The sequence below is a fragment of the Bos taurus genome, chromosome 18, assembly GCF_002263795.3.
Source record: "Bos taurus isolate L1 Dominette 01449 registration number 42190680 breed Hereford chromosome 18, ARS-UCD2.0, whole genome shotgun sequence".
Classification (NCBI taxonomy): Eukaryota; Metazoa; Chordata; class Mammalia; order Artiodactyla; family Bovidae; genus Bos; species Bos taurus.
In genome coordinates, this window is record NC_037345.1 from 34,947,396 (window position 1) to 34,966,477 (window position 19,082).

Consider the following 19,082-nt stretch of genomic DNA (forward strand, 5'->3'; position numbering starts at 1 on the left):
CTATATATTTGTATATACACAATACATATAGTCATTAAATCCTTACAACATCTTATGAGGTAAGTAATGTTGTAATCTCCATTTTTCACATGAGGAAATGGATGCACAGAGAAGTTAAGTGACTTTTACAAGGTCACAGATCTAGTACATTGTTCAATGCACTGCTGCTTAGACCATCTTGTTCTGCTCTTCTACTGATGAGCCCTTTGACGGTTTTCTTTTTCTCCTTTTCCTTTCTCCTTCTCTCCCTTTCTTCTTCCCTCCCTCCTTCCCTCTCTTTCTTTGTTTCACTATCCTGAAACTTTCCTGAAATTGACATCCTTCTGGTCTATATCATATGTCCTGGCAAAATGCTGTACTATTTTTGGGCTAAATCCTAGCAGTGGGATTGCTGAATTTGTTGTTTGTTTTGAGAACTTTGGGAGATTTTTACTACATCATTCAGGGTAATTAAAGAAACTCAAGGTTTCTGTAAAACCAAGTCTTGATGTCACTGCATTAGACCATATTGCTAATTTTAAAAGGAAGATCTGTTCTTTTTATGAGCCTTAAATGTAGGACCTTTCACAGATGAGATATGGGAGAAAGGAAGGCCTGTTTTTCAATGACTCTGCTCTTTTTCCAAGCAGAGATCATAATATATCTACTGATGATCTCTTTTCAGAACTGGTGGAGTCTCTTTCATTGCAGGGATCTTATGCTGGAAAAATCCATTCCATCGGTGATGCCTTTAGAAATTTTAAAAGTCTCCGATCCTTAGATTTATCAAGAAATTTGATCACTAGCCTGAAGGTAAGTTCTGTGTTTTATGACCAGACAGTTTTCTGTTTTTTTGATGGGAAAAAATAAAAGAATATCAGCTTGGGGAATATCCTTTTAAATGTTTCCAAACTAAATTTTGTTATTCACCATAAAATTCTTTCAATTTTGCTTTACGTTTGACATTTTAAATTATAAGATAGTGGGGAAAAATTTCTTTTATACTGAAAGAAAACTGTCACTGCCTAGGGCAATAGTTATGATTCTTGCTGCTGCTAAGTCGCTTCAGTAGTGTCCGACTCTGTGCGACCCCATAGACGGCAGCCCCCCAGGCTCCCCTGTCCCTGGGATTCTCCAGGCAAGAACACTGGAGTGGGTTGCCATTTCCCTCTCCAATGCATGAAAGTGAAAAGTGAAAGTGAAGTCACTCAGTCGTGTCCGACTCCAGCGACCCCATGGACTGCAGCCCACCAGGCTCCTCCATCCATGGGACTTTCCAGGCAAGAGTACTGGAGTGGGGTGCCATTGCCTTCTCCAATGATTCTTCATGTGTGTTAAAAAATTATGAGGAACACTGTTAAAAGTACAGATTCTTAGAGATTGTATGGCAGTCTAGTGATTAGGATTCATGTTTAAGATCCCACAAGCTGTGTGACATGGCAAAATAAATAATAAAAAATAATAAATAAATAAAATATTAATTAAAATGTAGAGTCTTAGTCCCTATTCTGAGAGTCTGAGTTAATATGCAGTGGGTCCAGGACATTCCCAAGGGATTCTGATGATGTTGATGCATGGAACATATATGGAGAAACACTGGCCTAGATTGCTATTGTGATTTTTTTCCAGGAGGGGGAGAAAAAGATGGTCTTGAAAACAAAGAAAAACTTCCAGGCCAGGAGCTGGTGGAGCAGAGGACAGTTCAGGAAAGTAGATGCTTAAGCAGAAAGTGTGAGGATTAGCAAACAAAGCAAGAGCTCTGCAAACATAAACACCCTCACACACAGAAATGGAAAATTTCTTTTCTTTGCGTAGACCCCCAAATAGTATTTCTTCCACTATTCCCTTTTTGCCCAGCTACAAGTCTCTCTTGATAAAACCCTTCTTTGCAAGACTGAAGGTGAAAGACTTACCGATGCTGTCCAAGATTGGTTACTAATCTGGATTATTCTGCCAGTTTTGCATTTCTTAGGGGAAATTTGTTCAACAACACAAATCAGACCCAATCTCAAGATCTAAAACTAAGGGCCCTGAAAGAAGAAATCTAAGCTAGATCAAATTTCCAAGTAGGGTTCTAAGAGCAGAAATTCCAAGTTAAACTAGGTCTTAAGAATCTTCGATAACAGCCCTTTGTATCTGGCTCACCTATATCAGAAAGTATTAATACAGAGTTATTTAGGCCTCCTCTTCTCATATGTATTTTTATCTGTTTGTATTTTCAGACTAAAAAGATTGAATGAACATTGCTGTCATTTGCTTTTGCACCCTTTTTCTTTCTACTTCTGTAAATTGCCTGAAAAACTGTTGTGAAGATTAATCAATTAGCACAACTAATCAAAAATTACATACATAAGATTCCTGGTAGTGTTTGGCATATAGAAAGCACTTAGTAAATGCCAGTTTTCTAGATTTTTTTTTTTTACTTCTGTGATTTATCTGCAGGTATTCATCTCTAGCAGCTCTGATCATTTTGCTTAATTTTTTCAAGGGGAAAATGTTTTGTGTTTATTTCTAGTGTAGCATTGAGAATACATGAATTTATGCCAATGGGGAAACGTGAGAGGAGGATTGGAATCGTTTCCTTGACTGTTATACTGAGACATTAAAAGATTACTTGAGCTGGGATATTATATACATTTAAAGACAGCCCTAATGGTGTGCTACCCTGAGAGTGACGCCAAAAGCATTGATAAATATTCCTAACCATTGATCCTTTCACAATGTAGAAGTTAATGGAACTGAAAATAGCCAGAAAGAAATGCGTTGAACTGTAGGCAGGGTTCAATTCAGAAATGTTTTGAATATACCTTGAGTTTTCTAAACTTCCTGCAATTAAAAAAGGTTAATTTTAAATGAGAAAAGAAGATAAACATTATTTTATAAATAGGTGATGGAAAATAATTTTACCTTTCTGAAATAACTCTCAATGACAGAGTTCCTTTTATGGTAAGCATTTTTAATATTAAAAGTATGTGACTATACATATATGTACATGTTTTGAAATATTGTCCTGAAATTTAGTGTTGGGCCAAAGCACCTAACTAGCTAAATACATGAAAATTAAGCAATTAGTTTCAATAGTAGGTTTTAGTAAAGGAGAAAAACTGTGGCTTTTCCTCTCAAGTGTACCAGTTCTGATTGCACTGTTGCTAGAGAAGTGGAGGGGGTGGGGTTGCTAAGTCCACAGAGAGAGAACAGAAGAAGGAAGAGCATTTCTACCAAGAGGAGCTGACTGATTGAAGGATGGGGAGCTTGTGTGGTGGCAGTAACTCTGAAGGGGAAAAAGAGGGCTCCAGATTGGTCCAGGAGGGAAGATTTGGAGATCGAATTGTTTGGTTTTGCCATGTAGTCCTTTTATCCTAAAAGTGAGGTCTTGAGATATTAATAGAAGAACATATACATGGAATACTTTGGCCACCTGATGTGATGAGCCGACTCATTGGAAAAGACCCTGATGCTGGGAAGGATTGAAGGCAAAAGGAGAAGGGGGCAGCAGAGGATGAGATGGTTAGATAGCATCACCAACTCAATGGATATGAATCTGAGCAAAGTCTGGGAGATAGTGAAGCACAGAGGAGCCTGGCGCGCTGCAGTCCATAGGATCACAATGAGTCAGACACGACTTAGTGACAGAACAACAACAAAATACATACACACTTAATTTTTTTCCATACCCTTTCCTTAGAACCATCTCTCTTTTGCCTCCCTCCCTCTTGAGGGCTTTTGGGGTCAGGCGAGTGGTTGTAGCAAGGGTGAGAGAAGTGCAAAAGTGACTTGGGTTGGCTACTACCAGGAAGGATTAGATTGGGAAAGTGATGAGAGGCAACAGAAGTATAGAACTGACTGCAGATATTTGGATGTCAGAGCTTATAAAGGAGGAAATGTATGATATCAGTGAATTATTTAATGTATAGCACACCCAGTGCCCATGGGCTGCAGCATTCTTATTCTCAGGCAACTAAATGGGAATTTCAACCCTGCCTTTGTCATGGGTGACTCGGGTAATTGTTTAAGGATGAAAAATAATATTTATATTTCTACCTTTATCTGTGAGATTCCTAATCCTTCCCAACGTGCACTTTCATAATGTGGTCTTTTCCTTGCAGGGCATCCAGTATTTATGTTCACTCCAAGACCTGAATTTATATTATAACAACATTCCTTCATTAGTGGAGGTGTCCCGCCTACAGCCTTTACCCTTCCTCAAAGAACTAGATTTGAGACTCAATCCTGTTGTCAGGAAAGATACAGATTATAGGCTCTTTGCTGTCTATATGCTACAAACTCTGGAGAAACTGGGTGAGACCCTCCTCCCTTGTTCTTTGTCCCCAAATCTTACTTTAAACCAGCTACCTCCTAACTTTTTGGATGTTGGCCCAGAGTGTGTACTGACAGGATATATTTGTTTATTAGTCAATATTTATGTAACGTTTGTGTTGGCAGGATGTATGACGAGTCCTTTTATTGTTTATTGAATGACAATCTATGATTTTATCAGTTACTTCCAGCTTTAGTTTTCTTCAGTTGATGGTTTCACCACCACTTCCTCCCCAACAAAAAGTTTCCAGGTTGACATTTATTTTTTCAGGTGCCCCAACTTTGTAACTACATTAGCAGTAGAAAATGAACATAGCAACTTTTTGAGGCTTAGTTAGCGAGGAACAATAAATATTCCTTCAAATAAGTTAGTCTGTATTTCTTTATAATTTTATTCTCATTGATATAAACTTCTATGTTACATGCTCCTGGGAAAGTTATAGGGAAGCTAAGTAAAGTCTTTTAGAAATGTTGTGACTTTCAGCCTTTAAGATTAGGCCATTTGGATTGTTTGCTGCCCAAACTGTACTTTCTTGTAGTGATAGTTACACTTAGGTGACAGTTGTTGCTATGGTGTCCCTGTAGTCTCCCTGAGTTACTACTTACTCCAGTGACAACATAATAGCATTATTCTGTGACCCGTCTCAAACAAAAGATGAGACTGATCTTTAGTTTTTACTCTGTGAAAATGCTTTTCTGACCCACTACTGTTTACTCCAAAAAAGAAATATGCTCAGACCACGGTTTTTGCCTCCAGATGACCGAGCTGTACGAGAAAGTGAGAGAAAAGCTGCCAAGCTGCATTTTAGTCAGTTGGGCAACAGTGAAAATTTTCTTTTAGAGGTGGAAAAAAGGTAAGATTTTTACCAAAAATTTTTTTAGTTTGGTTCTGGACAGAGAGTAGTGAATTCCTGCTTAACTTTCTTCATTATCCAGCAGAAATCTCTACAAGTTGTAAGAACCCTCAGATTAGAAATCAAAGTATCTATGCAGAATTTTCAGATTTATCTGGGGTGAGAATCTGGCCATCAGTGGAACATTTCTGCTTTCTTGAACCACTGTGTCTTCTTTGGATATAATTGTACATTCTCTAAAGTTATTGTTCAGAGTTTATAGATAGGGATTTTATGGGATTACTTATTCCCATAAATGTTTGTCAGCCCTTTCTTGGTAGAGTTATAAATTAGTACATGGTCTTTTCCTATTGAATTAGGAGGATTACATACATTACCATGGGTAGGATCATTAGAGATAAATTTGTTAAAGAATGATAAGAGAAGCATTTTTGTACAAAACCAAAAGTAAATGGCCCTTTAACCTCCAAAGTATCTGAATGGTAGATTTTTTCCATTTTTTATTACTAAAATTCTGTCCAAATAAGATACCATATCTTCTACCCCCAAATTCATGCTTTTTTAAAAAAGTTGTTTTATTATTTTTGAAAAATAGAAGTTTATGATAAACAATTTAAATAACACAGAAGTGCAGGAGAAAAAGTCAGAATCACCCTATATTTTGCTACTAAGTTAACTACTAGTAATGTTTGGTATACATCCTTTCAGACATCTGTGTACCTATACACATATGTAGATGTATTATTAGTACTTTTTTTCTGATGATAGAAAGAATGTATTTATTGTGAGAATATGGAAAGTAGAGAAAAAAACAATGTTAGCCACTTATAATCACACTATCCAAAAAGAAACACTAATTATATTATGGTAAATATCTTCTTAGTTTTAGGTATATGTATGTGTGTGTGTGTATTTTGTCTGTGCATGTTTATATATTATAACAACATAGGACCTTATATATCATACAATCAATATATAAATATATTAATAATAAAATAATAAATATATTTATTTTATAGCAGTTTGCTTCCTATACATACCATTTTTAACTTGATAAGCTATGAAAATGTCCACACAACACTAAATATTCTTCCTCAGAATGTTTTTTGTTTACTTCTTTATTATCTTTCCCCTCCACTAGAATATAAGCTCCATGAGAACAAAGACCTTGCTTGTCTTGTTTACTGTAGTATCCCTAGCGCCTAGAACAATGTCTGGCCCATGAGCGGTGCTGAGAAATAGTTTGCTGAATGATGATTAAGTGAAGTCCATGCCTGTTGGCCTGGGATCCTGCTCTTTTCTGGTGACTCTGCCTGTCTCTGTTCTCATCCATTATATGTTTTGTAATGTAACCCTCAGAGAGCAGCCTTATTTCTCTATTTTTTTAAGTTCCCTATTTAAAAAAATATTTGTTTATTTTTGGCTATGCTTAGTCTTCATTGCTGCTCGGACTTTTCTCTAGTTGCAGCAAGCAAGGGCTACTCTAGCTGTAGTGTGCAGGCTTCTCATTAAGATGGCTTCTCTTGTTGCACAGCATGGACTCCACACACGAGGAATTTAGTAGCTGTGGCTCTAGAGCACAGGCTCAATAGTTGTGGTGCATGGGCTTAGTTGCTCTTTGACATGTGAGATCTTTCTGGATTAGGGGTCAAACCTGTGGCTTCTGCATTGTCAGGTGGATTCTTTACTACTGAGCCACCATGGAAGCCCATAAATTCCCTATATTTTTAAAGTCGTTTAATTTGTTGTTGTTGTATATTAGCTAAGTCTGACTCTTTTGTGACCCCATGAACTGTAGTCTGCTAGGCTACTCTGCCCATGGGATTTCCCAAGCAAGAATACTGGGGTGGGTTGCCATTTCCTTCTCCAGGGAATCTTCCTGACCCAGGGATTGAACCCAGGTCTCCTTCCTTGCAGGTGGATTCTTTACCACTGGGCCACCTGGGAAGCCCTGAGGTTAATGAGGTTAATTTACATAGACTAAAATTCACCCTAGAAAGAAATGGAATATTTCTTAAAAATTATTTGTATATGTACTTTGTAAATTAATTCCTATTTTAAATGCATTGGAGTACCTTGTTTACTACAGAAATCCAGAGGTGAGTTAATGTATAACTGAATAAACTTCCTAGTGAGGCAAACAATTATCACCACTATATTTCTGTTTAGTTACCTTATAGTGATTGCAAAACCAGAAGTAAAATGTTGCTCAAGTGTCCAGAATTAACATTAGTACTCTGTAAGCTCTCCAACCTTGGGTGAAGGACTTTTCTTTTAAGCCTTTCTGAGTCCCAAGTCCCCCAACCTATAAAATGGTGATTATAGATTAATGGGAGAGCTTTTATGATTAAATGAAATGATGAGAGTAAAGTGCTTGGCTCATTGTTTAGGCTGTTTGTACTTAATGTATTTCCCAATCTGTACATACCAGTCTTACCGTACTACATCAATCAAGTGCAAACACTTGCCTTTCTTATTTCTTTTTCAAACTAATGGTTATGGTTGTCTCCATTGTAATTCTTGGTAGAAGAACCATCCTTTCTGTGTCCTATGAAGTTTTTAATTCAAAATAAAACACTTTTATTTTATAATATAAAATAATACTCCCTGAGTCATCCAGACCTAAGTTTATGTCAAGAAAACAGAGTATCTAAGTTCGGAATTTTCTGGCTTTCATGCTTTGGAGGGTGAACTGTAGTGTCTTTCTTTCTCATTTCCCAATGAAAATACTATGACTTTAAAAAAAATAGTTTTAACTGAAATATTTGTGAAAATAATATGTTCTGGAGCATTTGGGAAAAAAAAAATCTGAGTACCCTGAAATGTTTTTTTCTAAATAGCCTTTACTCGTGATCTCAGAAGCTTCTTTCAGTTTTAAATAAATTATTTGATGTGACAGCTCTAGGGAGAAGACAGTAAAAAACTGTGTAACAAATGAGAGCACTGCATCAAAAGTCAGCACTGATAGTGATAACAGAATTGAAACTGGTAAGTTTTCCCTTTCTGACCACAAAACAATTAAAACATTAATTGTTTCTGTTATTATGGCCAATCTTGAGTAGGATGAAGACAAAATAGTTGAGAAATAACATAGATTTGAAGCAAGCACAAGGTTTACCAGTTTGTGTTTTTCCTTCTTTCTCTCACTGCCAGAGAAGCCCTATTTACTAAGCAGGCCTAAGCCAGAACCCATCAAAGTGTACAAGCTGTACTCAGAGAGTTCAGTTTCACTTACATCACTTTATATCATTAGTACATCCTGAAAATTGCATTGCCAATCCCCACAGGATTCATTAGCCACAGATTCAGGACTCATCTGCATCAGTGCAGCTCACACCCTTAGCCTCTTGGTGTCTCCACCTTGAAACTTTGCAGCTGCAGAATCTATTTCCGCTATATTCTTGGGGATTGTTGCCTGTAAGCAGTATTGGAAATCCAACGTGAATAAAATGTTATGCTACATTCATGGTCCTGCCACAGGCTAGAAGAAAGCTTTACAGTAGAGAACTTGCATGCAGTGGGCCCATATGGATTAATTTGGCACTCATCAGATGACCTTTCACTTGAGAAAATTTTTTCTGGCTTGAGGTCTCTGTCCCTTTTTTGAAGGGTCTACAAACTCTAAAAATTAATCCTTAAAATCTCAACAATAATTAATAGATTGATGATGTAGTTTAGACACAAAGGGTTTTCAATTTGTAATATATAGTATTTTATTTCCTGACTTTGTGTCTATCCATGTAGATATTAATTGACAAATTATTTTCATGTAAAATTTCAAGGTAAATTAAGCCATAGTGAGGTATGATATTTATTTTCCTTTCTTAGAGGTCTCAGAGGTCTTAGAGGTCACATGTAAGTCATGGACCATAGATTGCTCTATTTCATTTTAAATAGCATTTTTTATATTTCAAAATTGATGAAATTCTATTGTAATTATTTTGGAAAGTACTGAAAAGCCCAAAGAACATTTTAATCACTCAGAAGACTTTCCCCTAAAGAGAATCTCAGTTAATTTGATATACAGCTTTCCTATCTTTTTATAAGTATAAGCATCTATGTATCCATTTCCAGAAAGACAAAGATACACTGAAGCATAATTTGATTACATTTTTTGTATGAGCTGAATTAAAGGTCATTTATATTATTATATGTCATAAGCACCACAGTCACTCTATGAATTAAAATGTTTTAAAGTACACAGCCTTTACTGAGAACAAACTGCTTTACTAGACACAGGGTCCATTTCTAAAGGTGCTCAGAAGCTCCAGCTGTTGCTGGAATTTTTTTTTTTAATATTAAGTTTATTTTGCTGCTTTGAAACGTTAAAAATCTTTGCTTTCTGCTGAAAATTATGTTTTGTGCTAGATCCCTGCGGAGTGTTGCCTGTAAGCACTGTTAGTAATCCAGTATGACTGAAGTGGTTATACCACATTAATGTTTGTGCCACAGGCTAAGACAAAACTTTCTAGAAAATATTACCCACTAGTTCAATTGTTCTGGAGAAGGCGATGGCACCCCACTCCAGTACTCTTGCCTAGAAAATCCCATGGATGGAGGAGCCTGGTGGACTGCAGTTCATGGGGTCATGAAGAGTTGGACATGACTGAGTGACTTCACTTTCACTTTTCACTTTCTTACATTGGAGAAGGAAATGGCAACCCACTCCAGTGTTCTTGCCTGGAGAATCCCAGGGACAGGGGAGCCTGGGGGGCTGCTGTCTATGGGGTCGCACAGAGTCGGACACTACTGAAGTGACTTAGCAGCAGCAGCAGCAGCTCGATTGTTCAAACAGTGCTTTCCCACCAGTCATTTAGGATGGCAGGGAATCTTCACTGTCTTGTATCCTCATCCTGGTCTCTTCACTGCATAATCTTTGACTGTTTCAAAATTCCCTCTCTCTTTTCCCATACCCCTAAAATAAGCATACCTAGGCTATGCCTTCAGATTCTCTTCTTTCTCTACTCTTTGCCCTATTGAGCTCATCTGTTTGCACAGCTAGCTTTATTTCCTCCCTGTTGATGACTCTTAAACAAAATGGTCTAGCTTTGACAACTTGTACAGTTTCTCTGCATCAGTTCCCTATTTCTGTTGACCAACTATTAACATACACTTGGAATCACCACTGAATAATTTTCCAGCCTCTCACGCTAAACATGTTAAAAACTCAAACGAACGCCATTTCCTCCAGACCTAAACAGCTCTCAGGGTTTCCTTAGTGTTACCATCACTTTCTCATTATTCAGGCTCAGAATCAGTGCGGGGTATAATTCTCTCCCTCCCCCAAATCCAGTTGAATGTTCATACCATAGAGTATGATTCACAATTAACAAGCTTTCTTTTCCCTTTCCTGTCTCTTAACAGGCATGTTTAATATCTATCATTCACTGAGTATAAACTCTAGGCCAGGCTATTATATAATCTCATTAAATCCTCACAACAACCTTGAAGGTGATTATAATTATCCTTGTTTCTTCATGTGTGAGGAAACCAGGCCCAAAAGAGGTGAAATAATTTGCTCTAATTATCCACTAAGTGGCAAAGCTGTGATGCAAACTCTAGTCTGTCAGTCATCAAAGTCCTCTTAAATATTATACTGTGCTGCCTCCTAGTTTCTTCTTTATTCAGTTCATTTTGTATTTCCTGTCAGATTAATTCTCTTAAAACTCAACTGTGATTATTATATTTGCCTGCTCAAAAACTTGCATGGCTCCCACTCATAGCTGAAGTTAGAGTCCTCAATCTGACACACAAGGCTTCTCTAAGTTGTAGCTGTGGAAATTCCCTGGTGGCTAAGACTGTACACCCAATGCAGGGGGCCTGGGTTCAATCCTTGGTCAGGGTGCTAGATCCCACTTGCTGCAACTAAAGTTTCCATGTGCTGCAACGAAGATCAAAGGTCCCATGTGCAGCAGCTAAGACACAGCACAGCCAAATAATTAATTAAAAAAAAAAAAAAAAACTGCTGGAGCTCATCTCTTCAGCCTACCCTGAAACCTTATATCTCCTGTTTCTCAACTACAATATACGATGCTTCAGTCAAGTCAAACCACTCTCTCCTTTTTCTCTCTTTTGCCGTTGAACTAATGCTGTCCCTTCTGCCTTCAGTGCTTGAATTAAAATCCTTCTGTTTATGACCCAAATCAAAGTCCATTCTTTTTAGTGAAATTTTTGATTCTCATCCAACTTTTTTTCCTTTTTTCTTTTTGTAAACTCACATAAATTATCTTCTGAAACATACTCTGGAAATAGAAAATTCAGTCATTTCCTGAATCACTTGCAATATAAGATAATGAGACAAACATGAAAAAGCTAAGTAACACAATTTCAGGCAGTGCATATGAAAACGTTAAATAAATGACACAGATCAGTATTCCTCAAACTCAGTGTTGTGAACTCCTGGAGCAGGGATACTTTCAGAGGTCCACAGGCAGTGTGAGGCCCTTTAATTTCATGTTTTTGTTTGATGCAGTTATGGAAAACATTTAAAAGATGTAAGAGCAGAAATACTCCTTTGCAATATTAGTCTGCTATTTGAAAAAATAGACTGTTTTTTAGAATAGTTTTAGATCCACAGCAAAGCTGAACAGGAAATACAGGGTTCCTATATACCTCCTGCCTCTACACATGCATAGCCTCTCTCACTACCAACAACAGGCATCAGAGTGGTGCTTTTGTTACAACTGATGAACCTACATTGACACATTATTATCACCTGAAGTCCTTAGTTTACATTAGGGTTCCTTTTTGGTAGTGTACATTCTATGGGTTTGGTAAATGTATTAATATAATGACATGTATCCACCATTTTAGTATCATACAGAATAGTTTCACTGGCCTAAACTCTGTGCTCACGTAGTCTTCCCTTACTCCCCTCTTACCCCTGGCAATTACTGATCTTTTTACCATCTCTTTATGTTTTTTTTTTCTCAGAAATGTTTATTGTGGTAAAATGTATATAAGATTTACCATCTTAACCATTTTTAAGTGAACAGTTCACTGGTATTAAATGCATTCATCACCACCAGCCCTCTGGAACTCTTTTCATCTTATAAAACTGAACTACACCCATTAAATGATAACTCCCCATCTTACCCTCCCTGTAGCCCCTAGAAATCACCATTCTATTTTCTTTCTCTCTCTGATACTGATTGCTCTGAGTCTCTTATAGAAGAGAAATCATACAGTATTTGTCTTTTTGTGACTGGTTTATTTCACTTAGCATAATGTCCTCAATGTTGTTGCCCTCTTCCAACAACACAAGAGATGACTCTACACATGGACATCACCAGATGGTCAATACAAAAATCAGATTGATTATATTCTTTGCAGCCAAAGGTGGAGAAGCTCTATACTACAGTCAGCAAAAACAAGAACTAGAGCTGAGTATGGCTTAGATCATGACCTTCTTAGGGCAAAATTTAGACTTTAATTGAAGAAAGTAGGGAAAACCACTAGACCATTCAGGTGTGATTTAAATCAAATTCCTTATGATTATACAGTGGAGATGACAAGTAGATTCAAGGGATTAGATCTGGTAAACACAATGCCTGAAGAACTATGGACGGAGATTGGTAACATTGTACAGGAGGCAGTGACCAAAACCATCCCAAGGAAAAAGAAATGCAAGAAGGCAAAATGGTTGAAGAGGTCTTACAGGTAGCTGAGAAGAGAAGCAAAAGGCAAAATAGAAAGGGAAAGATATACCAAACTGAATGCAGAGTTCCAGAGAATAGTAAGAAGAGATAAGAAAGCTGTAAGAGAACAATGCAAAGAAATAGAGGAAAACAATAGAATGGAAAAGACTAGAGACCTCTTCAAGAAAACTGGATGGGCATATTCAAGTAAACGGGACCTAACAGAAGCAGAAGAGATTAAGAAGAGGCAGCAAGAATACACAGAAGAATTGTACAATGAAGGCCTTAATGACCCAGATTAAGGAAACAACAGAATGGGGAAGACTAGAGATCTCTTCAAGAAAATTAGAGATACCAAGGGAACATTTCATGCAAAGATGGGCTCGATAAAGGACAGAAATGGTATGGACCTAACAGAAGCAGAAGATGTTAAGAAGAGGTAGCAAAAATACACAGAAGAACTGTACAAAAAAGATGTTCATGACCAAGATAATCACGATGGTATGATCACTCACCTAGAGCCAAACATCCTGGAATGTGAAGTCAAGTGGGCCTTAGAAAGCATCACTATGAACAAAACTAGTGGAGGTGATGGAATTCCAGATGAGCTATTTCAAATCCTGAAAGATGATGCTGTGAAAGTGCTGCACTCAATATGCCAGCAAATTTGGAAAACTCAGCAGTGGCCACAGGACTGGAAAAGGTCAGTTTTCATTCCAATCCCAAAGAAAGGCAATACCAAAGAATGTTCAAACTACCGCACAGTTGCACTCATCTCACATGCTAGTAAAGTAATGCTCAAAATTCTCCAAGCCAGGCTTCAGCAATACGTGAACCGTGAACTTCCAGATGTTCAAGCTGGTTTTAGAAAAGGCAGAGGAACCAGAGATCAAATTGTCAACATCCGCTGGATCATCGAAAAAGCAAGAGTTCCAGAAAAACATATATTTCTGCTTTGTTGACAATGCCAAAGCCTTTGACTGTGTGGATCACAATAAACTGTGGAAAATTCTGAAAGAGATGGGAATACCAGACTACCTGACCTGCCTCCTGAGAAACCTGTATGCAGGTCAGGAAGCAACAGTTAGAACTGGACATGGAACAACAGACTGGTTCCAAATAGGAAAAGGAGTACGTCAAGGCTGTATATTGTCACCCTGCTTACGCTGGGCTGGAAGAAGCACAAGCTGGAATCAAAATTACCGGGAGAAATATCAATAACCTCAGATATGCAGATGACACCACCCTTATGGCAGAAAGTGAAGAGGAACTAAAAAGCCTCTTGATGAAAGTGAAAGAGGAGAGTCAAAAAGTTGGCTTAAAGCTCAACATTCAGAAAACGAAGATCATGGCATCTGGTCCCATCACTTCATGGGAAATAGATGGGGAAAAAGTGGAAACAGTGTCAGACTTTATTTTTCTGGGCTCCAAAATCACTGCAGATAGTGATTGCAGCCATGAAATTAAAAGACGCTTACTCCTTGGAAGGAAAGTTATAACCAACCTAGATGGCATATTCAAAAGCAGAGACATTACTTTGCCAACAAAGGTCCGTCTAGTCAAGGCTGTGGTTTTTCCTGTGGTCATGTATGGATGTGAGAGTTGGACTGTGAAGAAGGCTGAGTGCTGAAGAATTGATGCTTTTGAACTGTGGTGCTGGAGAAGACTCTTGAGAGTCCCTTGGACTGCAAGGAGATCCAACCAGTCCATTCTGAAGGAGATCAGCCCTGGGTGTTCTTTGCAAGGAGTGATGCTAAAGCTGAAACTCCAGTACTTTGGCCACCTCATGCGAAGAGTTGACTCATTGGAAAAGACTCTGATGCTGGGAGGGATTGGGGGCAGGAGGAGAAGGGGACGACAGAGGATGAGATGGCTGGATGGCATCACTGACTTGATGGACATGAGTTTGAGTGAGCTCTGGGAGTTGGTGAGGACACGACTGAGTGACTGAACTGAACTGAACTGAATGACTCAGATAATCACGATGGTATGATCACTCTCCTAAAGCCAGACATCCTGGAATGTGAAATCAAGTGGGCCGTAGGAAGCATTACTATGGACAAAGCTGGTGGAGGTGATGAAATTCCAGCTGAGCTATTGCTAATCCTGAAAGATGATTCTGTTAAAGTGCTGCATTCAATATGCCAGCAAATTTAGAAAATTCAGCAATGGCCACAGGACTGGAAAAGATCAATTTTCATTCTAATCACAAGGAAAGGCAATGCCAAAGAATGTTCAAACTACTGTGCTATTTCGCTCATTTCATATGATAGCAAGGTAATGCTCAAAATCCTTCTGGCTAGGCTTCAGCAGTATATGAAGAGAACTTTCAGATGTACAAACTGGATTTAGAAAAGGCAAAGGAACCAGAGATCAAATTGCCAACATCTATTGGATCGTAGAAAAAGCAAGGGAATTCCAAAAAAATATCTGCTTCATTGACTACACTAAGGCTTTGACTGTGTGGATCACAACAAACTGGAAAATTCTGAAAGAGGTAGGGATACCAGACTACCTTACTTGCCTCCTGAGAAACCTATATGCAGATCAAGAAGCAATTAGAACCAGACATGGAACAACAGACTGGTTCCAAATTGGAAAAGGAGTACGTCAAGGCTGTATATTGTCACCCTGTTTATTTAACTTATATGCAGAGTACATTATGTGAAATACCAAGCTGGATGAATCACAGACTGGAATCAAGATTGCAAGAAGTAACAACAACCTTAGATATGCAGATGATGCCAGCAGAAAGCAAAGATGAACTAAAGTGCCTCTTGATGAGGGTGAAAGAGGAGAGTGAAAAAGATGGCTTAAAACTCAACATTCAGAAAACTAAGATCCATGGCTTCCAGTCCTATCACTTTATGCAAATAGATGGGGAAAAAGTGGAAACAGTGACAGATTTTATTTACCTGGGCTCCAACATTACTGTGGAAGGTGACTGCAGCCATGAAATTAAAAGATGCTTGCTCTTTGGAAGAAAAGTTATGACAAACCTAGACAGCATAGTAAAAAGCAGAGACATCACTTTCTCAACAAAGGTCAAAGCTGTGGTTTTTCCAGTAGTCATCTATGGATGTGAAAGTTGGACCATAAAGAATGCTGAGTGCCGAAGAATTGATGCTTTTGAATTGTGATGCTGGAGAAGACTCTTGAGAGTCCCTTGGACAGCAAGGAGATCAAACCAGTCAATCCTCAAGGAAATCAACCCTGAATATTCATTGGAAGGACTGATGCTGAAGCTGAAGCTCCAATACTTCTGCCACCTGATGCGAAGAGTCAACTCATTGGTAAAGATCTGATGCTGGGAAAGATTGATAGTAGGAGGAGAAAGGGGGGACAGAGGATGAGATGGTTGGATGGCATCACTGACTCAATGGACATGAGTTTGAGCAAACTCCAGGAGCTAGTAAAGGACACGGAAGCCTGGTATGCTGCAGTCCATGGAGTTGTAGAGAGTTGTACATGACTTAGTGACTGAACAACCACAATGTCCTCAAAGTTCATCCACATGGTAGCATTAGTCAGAATTTCCTTCCTTTTTAAGGGTGAATAATATTCCATTGTATGTATAGAGCACATTTTGTTTATCCATTCATTTGTCGATGGACACTTGGGTTACTCCCGTGTTTTTGCTATTGTGAATAATGCTGCTATGAACAGGGGTATACATCTATCTCTTCAAGACCCTGCTTTCACTTCTTTGGGGTATGTACCCAGAAGTGAAATTATTGTATCATATAGTAATTTTATTTTTAATTTTTTTCAGGAATTGCCATACTGTTGTCTATAGCCACTGTATCATTTTACACTCCCACCAACAGTGTACAAGAGTTCTGATTTCTCTACCTCCTTACCAACACTTGTTATTTTCTGATTTTTTGGTAGTAGCCATCCTACTGGGTGTGAGCTGGTATCTCATGTTTTTAATTTGTATTTCCCTGATGATCAGTGATGTTGAGTATTTTTGTGTGTGTGCTTATTGGCCATTTGTAAATCTTCGTTTGGAGAAATGTCTATTCAAGTCCTTTGCCCACTTTTGAACCAAGTTGCTTTTTTGTTGTTGTTGAGTATTAGGAGTTCTCTATATACTCTAAATATTAATTCTGTATCAGATATATGATTTGCAAATATTTTCTCCCATTCTATGGGCTGCCTGTGGGCTGCTACTCTGTGTGTATTGTTTTTAGATGCACAAAATTTTAAATTTTTAATGAAGTTCAATTTGTCTGTTTTATTGCTTTGCTTTTGGTGTCACAGTGACAAATCCAGTAAGCATGTTCTCTATGTTTTCTTCTAAGAGTTTTATAGTTTATATATAAAAAATATGTATATATATATTTTTTTATATATATTTGGATGCCCCCGGTCTTAGTTGGGCCATGTGGGATCTAGTTCCCTGACCAGGGATCTAACCCCAGCCCCATGCATTGGGAGTGTGGAGTCTTAGCCACTGGACCACTGGAGAAATGCTGAGTTTTATAGTTTAATGTATTACATTTAAGTCTTTGATGCATTAATCCATCCAGTTAATTTTTGTGTATGTGTTAGGTAAGGGTCCAGCTTAAATTTTTTGCATGAGGGGTGAGGGACCGGTAGCTGCTTCTTTGCTGAAAGTGAAAGTCACTCAGTTATTTCCGACTCATTGTGACCACATGGACTGTAGCCCACCAGGTTCCTCGCCATGGAATTCTTCAGGCAAAAACACTGGAGTGTGTAGCCTATCCCTTCTCCAGGGAATCTTCCTTACCCAAGGATCAAACCCAGGTCCCCCACATTGCAGACAGATTCTTTACCATCTGAGCCACAAGGGAAGCCCTAGAATACTGGAGTGGGTAGCCTATCCCTCTCCAGGAGATATTCCTGATCCAGGAATCAAACCTGGGTCTCCTGCATTGCAGGTGGATTCTTTACCAGCTGAGCTACCAGGGAAGCCTTAGCTACTTTGCTAAGAACTGAAATTAACCAAAATTAACCCTAATTTACCTTCCATGCCTTCCCCCAGAAGTTGCAAGCCTTCAGTAGACTCCAAAATTCTAAAATAGTTATATCAGAGAATTCTGCAAGTGCAGTTGTTGTCTAGGGGGAGACAGATGCAAGATGCTTCTCACTGCCATTTTCACCTGTTGCCACAGTTTTGCCTTTTCCAGAATTTCATATAATTGGAGTCATACTGTATGTAGCCTTTTCAGATTGGCTTTGTCTGCTTAGTGATATGCAGTGGTTTCCTCTGTATCTTTTTGTGGCTTAGTAGCTACTTTGTTTTTAGGGCTTAATGGTGCTGTGGTCCATGGGGTCTCAGAGTTGGACATGACTGAGCGACTGAACTGAACTGAATATTCTATTATTATTATCTGGATTATTTATTTACCCACTCACCTACTGAAGAACATCTTGGTTGCTCCCAGGTTTTGGCAATTATGCAAAAAGTTGTTATAAACATCTATATGCAGATGTTTGTATGGACATAAGCTTTCAACTCCTTTGGGTAAATACCAAGTTTTTAGTTTTGTAAGAAATTGCCAAACTGTCACCTAATATAATCTGCTTTGTAAAATATCTTTTGACACACTGAGTTTCTTGAACTGAAATTTCTCAAACTAGATTGATAGTCTCAGGGTTTATGAGAATGTTGAGTTTGAGAAACACTGATGTAGATGGGCATATGCTGTAGAGGCTCAGAGTGTACTAGGAGCAAATGGGGAAGGTTTTGTGACAGAAATTCATTTCTCTCTCATATAGAAATCCAGATGTTGGCAATCTAGGGCTGTTACTGGGGGTTCTAACAGATGAAAAAGGATGTAGTGAGAGGCAACTGGCATTCTCTGGTGCGATGGATATAAGAGCAATTCAGCAAACAGGTGTCTCAGATCAGATCAGTCGCTCAGTCGTGTCCGACTCTTTGCGACCCCATGAATTGCAGCACGCCAGGCCTCCCTGTCCATCACCAACTCCCGGAGTTCACTCAGACTCACGTCCATCGAGTCAGTGATGCCATCCAGCCATCTCATCCTCTGTCGTCCCCTTCTCCTCCTGCCCCCAATCCCTCCCAGCATCAGAGTCTTTTCCAATGAGTCAACTCTTCGCATGAGGTGGCCAAAGTACTGGAGTTTCAGCTTTAGCATCATTCCTTCCAAAGAAATCCCAGGGCTGATCTCCTTCAGAATGGACTGGTTGGATCTCCTTGCAGTCCAAGGAACTCTCAAGAGTCTTCTCCAACACCACAGTTCAAAAGCATCAATTCTTCGGCGCTCAGCCTTCTTCACAGTCCAACTCTCACATCCATACATGA

At 38.6% G+C, this 19,082-nt stretch overlaps 1 protein-coding gene across 15 annotated transcripts in view; it reads left to right on the forward strand.

Annotated features, from left to right (window-relative positions):
* The window catches only part of LRRC36 (leucine rich repeat containing 36), an 87,874-nt gene that overhangs the window by 10,652 nt on the left and 58,140 nt on the right, over positions 1-19,082 (forward strand). For 13 of the 15 annotated variants that reach the window (XR_009491150.1, XR_009491148.1, XR_009491147.1 and 10 more), the window contains exons 2-5: positions 665-792; positions 4,086-4,278; positions 5,054-5,150; positions 8,050-8,138. Coding sequence is in view for 11 of the 15 variants with exons in the window: in XM_059876638.1 (XP_059732621.1) it covers positions 665-792; positions 4,086-4,278; positions 5,054-5,150; positions 8,050-8,138 (507 nt within the window). In the remaining 4 variants the exon portion in view is untranslated. The remainder of the gene's footprint in view (positions 1-664; positions 793-4,085; positions 4,279-5,053; positions 5,151-8,049; positions 8,139-19,082) is intronic. The other 2 variants (XM_059876640.1, XM_059876642.1) reach the window with 1 other exon arrangement.